At 36.7% G+C, this 13,388-nt stretch overlaps 1 protein-coding gene across 5 annotated transcripts in view; it reads left to right on the plus strand.

Moving 5' to 3' along the window:
- Positions 1–568: 568 nt before the first annotated feature.
- LOC138038651 (uncharacterized) overlaps positions 569–13,388 on the plus strand; it is a 33,508-nt gene continuing 20,688 nt past the window's right edge. The window contains exons 1-4 of one of the 5 annotated variants that reach the window (XM_068884643.1): positions 569–752; positions 1,402–1,473; positions 11,031–11,770; positions 13,366–13,388. The exon at positions 13,366–13,388 is cut by the window's right edge and continues 155 nt beyond it. In XM_068884643.1, the coding sequence (XP_068740744.1) occupies positions 11,093–11,770; positions 13,366–13,388 (701 nt within the window). In that variant the 5' untranslated portion in view covers positions 569–752; positions 1,402–1,473; positions 11,031–11,092. Of the gene's footprint in view, positions 753–1,401; positions 1,474–2,776; positions 3,021–4,419; positions 4,557–5,099; positions 5,163–11,030; positions 11,771–13,365 lie in introns of those variants that run through there. The other 4 variants (XM_068884641.1, XM_068884645.1, XM_068884646.1 and 1 more) reach the window with 4 other exon arrangements.

Genomic DNA, 13,388 nt, shown 5'->3' on the forward strand with positions numbered 1-13,388 from the left:
ACAGACAGCGTTATTTTTAGATTGATTTTCCTGCGAAACTAGAATTTTAATTTCTAGCTAATCACAATTCTTGCATGAGAAATTATTACCCATGGGATTGTGAGTGGCTACTCGTGCAAACCAAATGTTATTTAAGAACTCGTCTAAAATTAGCTTGATGTGAAAATGCCGTTGCATAGATCGAGTAATGGAGTTGTAAGCTCCTGGTAAATGGTCTCCCGTTGCAATATAATGTCATTAAACACACCACTTGAGCAACAACCTCTCTATTCCGCGTTGTCACGTGACCCTTCTACGGATCTTCCGTGTGTTTCCTTAAGGAATTAAGATCCGAGATCATTATTTCGTTTTCATATTCACCCAAAAATTGCACCCGAGGTTAGATTGTAATCTAGAAGCTCAAACAAGAAATCGTGAATCATTTAAATTGACACATGCAAGTAAGATCATTTTTGGCATATCCTGAATGAACTTGACCCCGTGTGTTCAACGTTCAACACCAAATTCTTTTCACAATATTCAGCATAATAGCACTCTGTACGTATGATTCGTATTAGGTTTCACAGTTTCTTGTCGTACAAACATAGAAAGTAGCTTTGAGTAATTGATCGGGAAGGGAGAAAAGCGGGGAACGTCGATCAGCTGAGATAAGTCGGGGGTGAGGCAAGTCCATACCATTTTGTTTGCCTGGCGGGGTGTTTTTGGCGGCGGAACTGCCCACATTTCAGAGATGATTGCATTAACGGGAAACGGTAAGGGGCTGGCTGAAGCTGTCATGAAAGCATCTGTGAACATTCTCTTTAACGTTTTAACTTGATTCCTCTTTTGAAAAGTTTCTCGATGTATCTGGAAAATGAGCCAGAAGTAAATAAGTTTCTTTGAATTTCGATACAACACAAATTTCATGCATCCTACACTGACTTCAATGCGATGCGAAAATCCCGTTAGCTACGCGGATTACCAATAAACAAATGCTGCAGGTATTAATGAATTAATTAATCGTATGTTGTACTCAAAGTTTAACTTAGTCTCGGCTCCAGTCTCTAAAAAAAGTTCAAATGACCGGCATTGCCTTGAATTTCGGGGGTGGAAGCGGAATAATTTGACCTTCGTTATTGGTGATTCGTGTCGTTTTTTAGCACAATGATTTATGATTCATTAACAATTTCTTTTTCGTGATTCTTTTAACCGTCTCTCGAAATTCATGATTCTCTAGTTTTGATCACAAAAATTCAATGAGTCCTTCTAATTTAACCACTCATAACCAATTTGATTCATGATTCAGGATTCCACCTCCCGCCACCAATTGAATTACAGGGATTAAAACGTTGTGGTTAGAGGCATTATAGCCGCTATTGCTCCGCTGTTTTTCCTTGCCAATTTTCTTTTTTCTGATCTTAGATGCGCTGATGTTTACTCAAGATGGTCGCGCAAGATTGTAAGCTTAGAACCATGGTTTTGATTAGCCAATTGGTAAATACTCTTTTTCTTTGGCCTGCAGTTCTATCATCGGGAGCAAAGTACATCTTTGATGGTGTTTGTCACCGCTGTTTGTTTATTGTTCCTGATTAGCCAATGAAATTGCTGGAAAGACAAGATCCAGCTAATTACGTAGTACCGAGCTCTCAGCCTCAGAGTTCTCCATTCGTCATCCCCAGTAATCATGTTACGAAGGGATCACATCGAAAGATGTCACGAAGCCGGAAGAAATAATATTTCAATTTTGCGTTTATCTGCTCTTAGCCCATGACCTGGCTGGTGATATTTTGCCTGGCAACGATAGAATGCAAACACTCAAGGCGCGTTTACACGACAGAGGAAAAATGGCACGGGTCCGATAAAAAGAAGAACGGTTCCAATCAGTTTTGTAAAGAAACAGTGAAACTTTATCCGTTCCACTACGGGGCCGTAGGCGCCTATGGTCCCGTAGCGGAACGGATAAAAGTTCACTGTTTCTTTACAAAAATTATTGGAACCGTTCCATTTTTTATCGGACCCGTGCCATTTTTCCTCTGTCGTGTAAACGCGCCTTCAGTTCAAACAGTTTTTGGTTTTAAACATCCGGGGCTTCACTTTGCTCAAAACGTGGCAGTCCAACTACGTCCATGAGGACCAAACGCTCGAAAGTTTACTTCACAAACGTTTTTACTGTGGTTGATTTACATGGTCAAACCAAACTGGTTTTTCGTGCCTCCACGAGGATTTCCAAATTGACCTCAACAACCGAGTCAATCCCCATTAACCTTTCAACAATCCATGTCATTTTGACGTACGTAATTACAAGCTTATTGGATTTTATAAAATCGATCGACAACAAAATCGATGGTGTTAAAGTCGTAGAGGCAATTATTGGATTTTAATGGCATTTAACAGAGTTCACTTGCAGACTGCTCTAGCGTTTTTGTTTTGTCAAGAGATGTCTGTGTCAAGATGATAAACACAGACGAGAATCACGGGTGAAAACCACGATGAAACGCGGGCATGAATTGGAACTGTTGGAAAAGAGAGATTCTTTGATACAAACAAGATAATTGGTGTAAAAAAGGAAATATGACCATTTTCCGCAATTAAAATGGCGGTTTTTTGTGGTTGGAGCAATTTGATTCTTAATCTTGCATATGTTTAAGCTTTTCGTTTTTGTATAGTCTGCATCCAGGAATATTTTTTTAGCTGTCCTTTGTTGTGAAGTTAATTTCCGGTTCCGCAACCTGCTGAAATGCCAGCTGGCAGACGAATCAGCTTTCTCAGGGCGCCATAAACTTCAGCAAAACGGAAGAACTGCAATTTTTATCGGATGGCAAAGTGTGATGTATCAACTTGCACGATACCGATAGTCTCGTATTTCTCTTTTTGATTTTCAACACCGTATACCACACAGTGCTGTTATTGGTTTCACTGAGGCGCTCTACCCGCACGCAATGATGGTCCTTATACATTGCCTGGATTAGTCAAATCTCGCTTGTGTTATCTGTGCCATGAATTGATATTGTTTTCAAAAGAAAAATTAGATAAGTGTAGAGGTAAGTGCAAGATCACCCGAAATTAAACCATTTTACTACAATGTTTTAAACTCCACGCAAAATCAATTGATTATTTAGTCAGGGTTGATGATCCCTAACGTTAGTTTGAGTACGAACCAATCACGCTTTTTCGAATTCACGCACGTGTGCAAATGTGCTCTAATTGTTTACACGCATTTCTCGTTCAAATATTAAATAAATATCTTCAACCCTTTTAGCCTTTTATATCTTCTGTGACGTTTTCCAAGTTATGAATTTAAGGTCTTTGGTTTTCTTCCTGTGAGAGATTAGCAACGCAAGTGTGATTTTGTCTGGAATCGTGATTACGTCGTCGATACAGTTCTTTACTTCTTAAGCACTGAACAATAAAGCTGACCACTCTATTTTAGATTTTTATTCCCACGTTTTTTCCGTATATCTTCAGTTTCTTAGTATGCAAGGCTACACTTATGTTTTTGCTTCTAAGATAACTGTGAATTGCCGATATCGAGATAATTTATCAAGCCGTAAGCACAACTTGAGTTTACGAATTTAAATTTGTATTGCAATTTATGGTTAGATTCACAAACGTAAGGTCGTTCATGGCAAAATTTGTATAAATTATCCCCTTTGTGTCTTTTTAATACTGTGTACATTCTCTTTTTCACCTCGTGGTGCATTATTTTCGAAGGGTCTAGGTGGTTTGCAATTTTGTTTTAATATATTGGTTTTCGAAATTCGAATGCCAACAACACGTTGCTCAAGTCAAGTCTTTTATCATGTAGAAACAGGCTAAATATGGTTATTGAAGTCTGTTATTGATGGCTGTCATACTTAAATGACCACAAACAATAATATTATTCCTGTTTATAATCCGGGGTCGAGACTTCTAGGCGAAGCCGTTCACGTGCTGTTTTTAGCACTCAACTGGGTTGGCTTTTAATATTTCAATTAATGCAACAACGATTTATTAAGAGTAGGTACGCCGCAAAAGATACAAAATTTTTTAGTATTGTCGCTGTTTATTTGACATGATTTAATTAGGGACCAGAATGCTTTCTTTCGCGATTTAAGAACCTTCAGCGTTTATGTTGCGAGCGCAATGTTGCCATCTTCAGAATATTGCTGCCGAAAAAGTTCCAGCCTCAGTTCCTGTTTTTCTTTTCGTGTCTGGGCGGTTTTTGTGTCAATGTTTTCCTTGTGGATTGTCTTCAACCGGGAGTTACTAAGTAAAAGAAAGGGCTTTTAAGTTCTTTCCCCTCAGAAATCTTAAAAACACACTTGTTAGTTGAAAACAGTATTCGTGCTACTATTAGCCTTGTGCGTATGGTATGGTAAGAGTATAAAGCGTGACAGCTTAATGGGGCCTTCTGATTGGCCAGTTTAATCGCTGATTGCGCTGTGGGGTTCAAATCCCGCCCTAGCCTTTAGTAGCAAGCATCTTTTTTCATTTGGCCCTTATAAAACGTTGTAAAATCCTGAAATTCCGGCGAAAGACGCCTGTATGGTGGCGATCGGATGATTATTTACTTGGGCTAAGCATTGGTGATAAAGGAGGTAAGTTTTACGCCGTTTAAACCACGTTTTACGGTTTTTTATTATCCGCGACTTGAATCAATTGGTATTTCAAGCATCTTTGAATGTGTATGCGTGAATTGTAAAATCGTGGATTACACAGGAAATCCTGCGATGTTATCGGATATTTTTTCTGGTAAGCTTCGTGCTTATAACTTTTACAGATACAACCTTTTTAAAAAGCATTTGCCTGTGTATGAAAAGCGAAACCTTTATTTTACTGGAATAGGACGATCGTCGACTTGGCAATGTTGTGAATAACAAACATAGCTCTGTGGCGATTTGAATTTCTAATTTTATCACTTTTATTCGAAGATGTGTATATTGCCCATCATCTAAACAAAATCGGCCCTAGCCGCAAAAGTGGCTTTAATTCGAGAAGTGGACTTGATGTTTTTGATGTATGTTTATTCGAGCAATTTTTCTTTTGCCACGCGATTATTCGAGTCTCCATGCGTTTGCCTTGTCTGCTTGTACACACTTTGCCTTGAGCTCAAAAATCGTTCTTTTGTGCCAAATTCACAGGATTTCAGGTCTCAGAAGTTTCCGCCTTTGAGGCAAATTATTGAAATGCTTACTTCGTCAAAGGTAAGCCTTGATATTCGCTAGTTTTACGAGCTCTAGCATACATGTATGGTACTTTTATCTCGCTGGTCAGACATGCCATATTTTTATTTCGACAAGGAAACGGTTTCATTGTTTTTACAGTGTTTTTAAGGAAAATATTTTTTAAGAATGGCCAAGTCGTGTGTGGGCCGGTCTCTCTAAAATTCATCCAATACAATTGTGGCTTAATTTACAGACAATTTGGTGAAGCGAGATAAACCGTTCAGTTATTGCAATGTGTTGATATTTTGTTTAAATAACTCGATACATGCTGTTGATTTCATCTCACGACAAGAAGAGATTCATTCACCGATCACCTGTTCTCGTCGAATTTTTCCTCCCCAAGCCCGAAAAAAAGCGTAAATAATACCCAGCGGAAGTTAGTGACACACAGATGCAAGTTTCTTTCGGAGGCCTCGGATTTCTTGAAGCGGATCGCTGACGTAAGCATACCATTTCTGTAAACTTCACGCATGTCTAAGCATTTCTAAATCCGTGCTTAGTCGCCGAAACTCGAATGGTATGTTGCAACTACGCACCAACGAGATTATCTCTTGAACAAATGAAGTTTTCTACTCCATCATTCAAGAGACCGTTTTTTCCTTCCGTATCCCCAGGGGATTTTTTTGTAGCCCTAAACACATCCTTTTACGACTCATGCAATTGGTGGACGATTGATCATCTTAAAAACAAAAAAGTTTGGGGATTTACAGTTCTTTGTCGTTGAAGTTTTTTCTTGATCCATTTCACACTTTTGAAACAGGTTATCACCGTGCTATTTATAAACTTAAGACTTTTGATGACGAGTTCACAAATATTACATGTAAGCTCATTCGATATTGCTTCTCCGGTAGGTCGTTTAAGGCTAAATCTTTTGAAGTCTATTGTCTTCTTGTTTAGCCTTGTGGTCACATTTGACTTTTCTGTCTGAATTTATTTGAACATTTGATGCAATGGTTCGCTGTGTTTTTCATCATGTGATAAACTTGAAAGCTCGAACCTCTTTATTGTTTGAATTCGCCTTAAGGGCCATTTGTCTCGTTACGGTATGACCCTTGTATTTTTGATTGATCGAAAATCTTACGCTTCAAGAAACCAAAAAAGTATATTAGGACGAAACAAATTCTTACACAATAATACTGTTAATGCTTTTTGAGCATTTCTTCTAAAATATTACTTTTCTCTTTTTTTTTATCTATTGCTTGAGTAAACAACAGCACCACTAATTACATAAAATCACCGAGGCAATTTCTACGAAACAAAGCATTTCTTACACCAGTGGTTGTATCCAATGACCTGTGCTAAATTTGCATTTAGTTTCTAATTACAATTGATAAATATTTAAAACAGCATGAGACGGCTTTCATGAAAAATCACTTTTGCAAATTTACTGATTTGTGAATAAAATCACGTATTTCACATTTTGGAAAAATTTCAGCTTTATTTTGTTTTTTTTGGGGGCTTACTTAAGTTATTATTATTTTTCCTAGGTGATAATATTTATTTTAAGTAAGCATGTGGCCTGGTTTTAAGTTTTGAAGAAAGTCCAAGTTGCTTTCAATTGTAGTGTTTTTTCTTAAGACAGGTGTCTTTGATTTGTTTTGATAAACTGTGTGAACCAGACAAATCAAAACCTGTTTCAGCGTGAAATGTCAATAATAAATCTCCGCAAGAAATCAATGTATTTAGCCAACAGATAATCCATTGAGTTGAATCACGTTTTATATATTTCATCATGTAATTTAATTGAGAAGTTGAAAATTAATAACATTTTTCGTGGTGAAGTCTTTCACAAATCTTCATTAAATTGAGTGTGACATTAATTAAGGGGCAACATGTCTGCTCCATGAATCTGTAAAAATGCTACAATTACAGACATGCATAATCAGGAACAAAAAGAACTTAAAGGTGTGTTTTCTGATGGCCAAGAATAAACTTGAAGAACAGTAATTTATTATTTAATAATTGTTACAGTGACTCCACTGTGTGTTATAATGGTCACCATTTTGGTTTGATACAGTTGTAACTGTGAAAAGTTAATGGTAATAGTGTAAATGCAAAAGTAATGATACAGTTTATTCACTGCAGACTTGTTTACTTCACTGAGGCTATTTTCTAATGAGGAAGAAACTTGATTGGAATCTGTGAAAAAAAAGCTATTTAATAATGCCTTTACAGTGGTGGAAATAATTTTTCTTTATTCAGAGGACATATGTCCTTTCAAATCTTCCTTTTGGTCGGACATTTGACAAATTGGACCAGACATAATTTATTGACTGACAACACTTTGAAGAAGAGAACTCAAGATGTGCTGGTGACATGTTTGGTCATTGTGTCCGATCATAATGTGAAATTGGCCGGACATTTTCAAAATTTGGTCGGACAATGTACGATGACCGACTGTTATTTCCAGCACTGCTTTATGGCCTGGTCTTTTGTACTGTGTTTTCAAGAAACTGGATGGTCCAAAATCACCTTAAGTTTGATACATGTATTTGTGCAGTTTTTTTCAGAATACAGAAAATCCCCCCTCAACCCTTTAACTCCCAGTGGCCACTTACAGATTTTACTCTGTCTAATGCCAGACAATTTTACTCGTCAATTGCCGGGGGAAGGGGGGGGGGGGGGGGGGCTTCATGGATCAGTGGGGTGATCCTCATTTGCTGGTACATGCACGTTGCACATAGAGCTCAATGCTTCTTGCTCTATTTTTGAAGTGCGTTAAAGTACTCTCAAGGACACTACTACGTGTATTAATTTTGTTCCTAGTCAGCTAAATAAACTTGTGTATACAAGTCCCTTAACACTGGGTGGTTGACTACCCTAATTACTGATCGGATGGTCAAAGGTTGGACAATACTGCAGAGTGGAGAATTCAGATTCATTGTTTTGTAATTTGAAAAGCCTTTCAAATTTAAGTGGGTGGTGTTGTTTTCTTGTTCGTGAGATATCTGAGGTTCTGTTTAAATGTCACTGACAGCTTAATATTATCATTAACACATTTTGTAATAATGTTCATTAATTCAAACTTGGTAGCATGAAATTACATGTGCCAGGTAAAACATGAAAGTCATTAAATTCACATGTAGGGTTTCCTTGGCTCAGATGAACTTCATTTCGGCTAAGTACCACATGTAATCCAATATCTGAACTTTAGATTCCTGATGTGAACTGGATATTATTGTTAGACAGCTTTCAAGTTCAATATATTGTACATTGTAGTTTAACTACAGTAATTATGTGTAATTTCTTGTAAATTTTTGAAAATCACAGTGTCTCCTTTTTATAATCCATTGTTTCATACTATTCTATAATTCTTGCTTACTAATTTGAATTAAAAAGTACAGAGAAATACTAATCTACCGTAAGGTTTTGTAAATTTAAAGCCGCTTTGAACAAGAAAAAATAAAACCACATCTACAGTGAACATGTACCACTACACAAGCAAATGATCCACACATTCTCATCTGTTATTATTTTACTTCATATCCAGTATGAATTAAACCACCTAAAAATGTATAGGATTGTACTGGTAACTTATCAGTGAGTTTAGTTCATTGAACACAATTATCCCAAAAAATAAATCAAATCAAGAGAATGAATTTCAATATTGTGAATTAAAACTTCCATTGTTTTTACTTTTTCATTGATGCAGAAAACATTCTCCTTTTTCGTATGAAAAGATTTTTTTTTCTCAGAGTGTGTGTAATCCTTTATGAATTGGCTGTTTCCTAAGAATATGAAATACAAGCACAAATTAATTAATGTTGATCATGTTTTTTTGTTTCTCTGGTAACAGAAAACAAGTTAACTTGAATTGAATGCTGGCCTCGTGCGTGGGGGTCTGTTTGGAAAGTAATATCACTTTGGCTGACAATATTGACCAGGTGTTTGCCAGTCAAGTGCCTCTTGACATCTTTGTCATTAAATTTTGCAAATGTATGAGGGGTCAGAAGGATAAAAAATATGTATAATATTATGAGTAACTTGTTTCTTTTCTATGAAAATGGAAGTGCATTATGATCTGAAGTGGGAGGTAAATGTGGCAGGTTTCCCCACATCTTCTTGCTGTACTGGAACCTAAATTTTTGAGGAAGTGCCAAGTTCATTATATCAGGGTCATATTGTATCAAGACGTGTTCTTTTTTATCCATTGTCGTGTAAGTGGGCTCAAGAAAATAGATATATAGTTTGTTGAATTGAGGACATGATTATTATATGCAGTTGAGATGTTAATACAAATGTAGAGAGCTTTTAGGACAACAACGACAGCTACAAGAATGCTTCAAAACAATACAGGTACATGTAGGTCTGATGAGCAAAAGCTCTGGGCGCTCTACACGTTTGTGTATATTTCTATCATGGCTTTGTCGCCCTGACAGCAACATGAATCGACCAAATTTGAGGTGATGCGAAGGATGTAATCAGCACCTGATGATAAATTTTAAATATCCACACCATTCTCACCAATTTTATTCCTGGAATGTTGACACTTACATGTACTTTCTGTGCTGAGTGAAGTTGTGTTTTCAAAGCCATGTCGTTGCTTAAGGGTCCCCAATATACAGTTCTTCTTATCTATACCTTAGTGCTCTCATCAATTTGTTGCATGCGTTGCCGCTGAACAAGGGGGAGTTAATGCTTCATTTGTTAAAATCAACTGGTATAAAATACAACTGTGTACTGTAAAAGGTGATGTTTGTCTTTGAAAATTATTGGATGAGGTTGAGCATGATATCATGAATTATCAAAACCGAGGTCTGTGTTATCTGCCGAAGCCGAAGGCTGAGGCAGATAACACAGACACGAGGACACAGAAACCGAATTCAATAATTGTTTTATTATACATTTTCACATAATTCATCCTCAGAAACAGAAGCCAAACGTTCAGCCATTTTGTTTCTGAGGAGAACACTCCAAGGGGCTTAGTAACCAGGCAGACGTTGAACTTGACATGAGAAATGTAACATCTGCAGCAGATATTACATTTATCATGTCAAGTTCACAAGCTATTGTGAATTGATTGAATGCTCTCGACCAATCAGATTTTTCATAGTGAGTCTGATGTATAATAATAATTATTATTATTACTCATGCTTATTTATTCTAAATTGCATGTGATTACAGGTCTATACTAAGTGAATTGTCTGTAAGACTGGGTTTACATGTAAGAGGACAAACTAAGAAAAAATATCAGAAGTGTATGCATAAGACATGCCTTTATTGCATGGAAAGATCTAAGATATAACATGGCTGCGCAGAGATCGAGTGTTGAAAAATATTTCACAAGCAGTTATGTAATATTCTATTTATTATACAGGTATAAACACCAACGAAATACTAAATCATTTCACAAAATGCATCGAAAGGTGCAATTTTCATATGTAACCATAGCAACAGTGATCTTTTTATGTGTGAAAGTAACATGTTATCTTCACTTGTGAAGATATCATGTTTTCGTGCAAAATCTCACTTGGTATTTCATTGGTGTTTATGTAATAAAATTACTTAACAGTAAGCTATTGCCCCTTTTTTACATATTACCAAGGTGAACCCTTACCTACATTAAGGTATTCCTTTTGAGCTCGATTTAACCCATTGACTCTCGCGGGTTCCCCATTGATGAGTAAAATAGTCTGGCATTAAGTGTGGCTGGTTTAGGCTGGTTGGGTGTTAAAGGGTTTTAAATACTTATAATAAATCTTGGGAACGGATTGTTTCTTTTCCAGGAGTTTTGTACAAATGTAGCAGTTGCATTCCCATCAGCAACCAACAGTATTTCCTTTTTTCACATTGACATCGCTTGAGGAAGTATTGAGTTAATGGTTTGTTTCTTTTGTTTGTTTTTAGTTTTAGTAATCATTGGATGTGGTCGTCCAGGATAAACAAGTTTGGGAGAGAATTTTTGGACAATGACAGTTTCAGTTGGGCTAATACCTTGTCCTTCTCAGTCAAAAGGTATTGAGCAAAAATGGGAGAAGGGGGGCTTACCACCTGAGGATGGAATTGGTAAAGACACACATCTTGGTCAAGTAAGATTCACTGATGCACATCCCGGAACAGCTCCGTCATTGAATAGTTTGGAAAATGGGGTCAGAGAAGTTGCTGCCTCTGTCAATTTGTTTGCAGATACAAGTGACATTCTGGTGTTGTCCAATCAATTTGTTGATTCTGATGTGAACAAACACCTCGATAAGGCCACAAAAGAAGGTCGGGCTGTTAGTCGAGGAAGAAGGAAGAGTGAGAACAAAGATTACAATCCTAAGTCTCAAGGTGGAGGAAGGAATCGTGGGAGAAAAATACCCAAAAGCAACCGAGATTACGAGAACAGCTCAAGCAATGGTGGCAATTCTGGAGCAGATGGAAATGGAGAAGACAATGGAAGTGATGATGATGATGAGGAGGACGATGCTGGAGATGAGGAGGACGATGAGGATGACGAAGATGAAGATGATGAAGGAGACGATGATGATGATGAAGATGATGAGGAGAGTAAAAATGAGGATGATGATGATGAGATCTCATTAAATGGAAATGAAAAGAATGAGAAATTAGAAACAAAGATAAAGCAGGAACCGGATGATCAGGAGGTACATCATATTGTACATACTGTTAACCGTATTGTAAAAAAAATCTAGTACAAATTTGCCAAGCAATATTGTTGCAGGAAGTAGAATCAACAGTGCCAGCTGTTTTGAGGAAGTTTGAATAAATATTCAAGCAAAGTCAAGTTTCCAAAAAATTGAGAAAACCCCTTAAAAACATCTGTAGATATGTTTCCTGCATTTGTGCACTTACAGTTACTCTGTAAATTGTGTGATTTTTAAAAAAGCCATTTATTAAACGTCAGTTCAATGCCAACAATAATGTGAGCTCCAAACTTGTTGGGATTGCATGTACCTCTTTTCAGGTGCCAAATTGGATGACATTGTTGTAATAATAATAAAGTCTTACAGGGGTATCATTGGTAGCGAGGAGCCAGCTGTTTTAGCCATCTAAGTACTGTGGTGAAATATAGATAGCTGCTAATAAATATACACTTTACAGTGTAGTAAAACAATGACTGAAAACACCTTAACCACAGCTGAAAATCAAGTGAAAAATAGCTAGCTACTAACGTTTCTTATACATAATTCATAGCCAGCTTCTTCGATACACAAGACAGCCCTGTTCTTATTTTGTGCAAGGCCTCCAAATGAAGGGCTGACTGGGTGTAATGTCCCTTAGTGACCTTGTACATGTAGCATGTTCTTTTTTTTTTTGTTTTTTGTTTAATAATCTTGACTTTATTTTTCCAATATATTATTATGAAAGATGCAAACTAGTAAGAAACCAATAATATAAAATTCTTGCCTCCTTTTATACAGTTTCCTTATTTGCTGGCATTCAGACATGGAAAGATAATTTTTATTTTTTCTTTCCACTTTGATCTTATTTGAAGTCTTTTGGGACATGTCAGCCTCTGGCCCCTGATTATGGTAGAGTACAGGCTTTTTTCAACCATAAAAAATTAGGAGCAAACTTTGCTGTCATTGTTTTCATTGTTGCATTTGCTTTTCTCCTTTATTGGTCACCTGCTGCAGGGCTGGTGTTGTTTTGTATGTGTGAGTGTAAAAAATGTTTTTTTTAGCGTGTTTAAAGTTCAAAGTAACAAAGAAATTTGAGGGTTGGTAATTATTATAATTATTGTTTATCTTAAGATTTTATTTACTTTGTAAATAAGATAAACACTGCCTTGTGGAATGTTGAAGAGTATAATAGTAGTAATAATAATAATAATGTAGTAACTCGTACTAGGACCTTAAACAGACAGTAAAACATAACATTCCTAGGCGCCAAGGGGAGAGTTTGTGACACATTGTGATGACGTTATAATCAACTGACAATGTACAACTGTATTGGTCACGAAAGAAATGTATGTTTGATGTGCTGGTAGTAGAGGAAAGATACGCATAGAAGTGATCTTTGTGCTTTTGTGATCAATTTGAGCAATTATTGTCTCTTGTAGACGAGAATTTTTCAGTTGTCTATATATAAGAGACTTTAGTTTGCTCAAATTGTCCAGAAAAGTGCAAGAATCACCTCTATCTTTCGTGTATTGAACATACATTGAAGGTCCAGAATTCATGGTACATGTAAACTCTGTAGCACAGATCATTAATCAACTTAAATCTGTCCGATGTAGATATACCCTACTGGACTACAAAG

Source organism: Montipora capricornis, chromosome 2, assembly GCF_036669925.1.
Source record: "Montipora capricornis isolate CH-2021 chromosome 2, ASM3666992v2, whole genome shotgun sequence".
NCBI classification, from domain to species: domain Eukaryota; kingdom Metazoa; phylum Cnidaria; class Anthozoa; order Scleractinia; family Acroporidae; genus Montipora; species Montipora capricornis.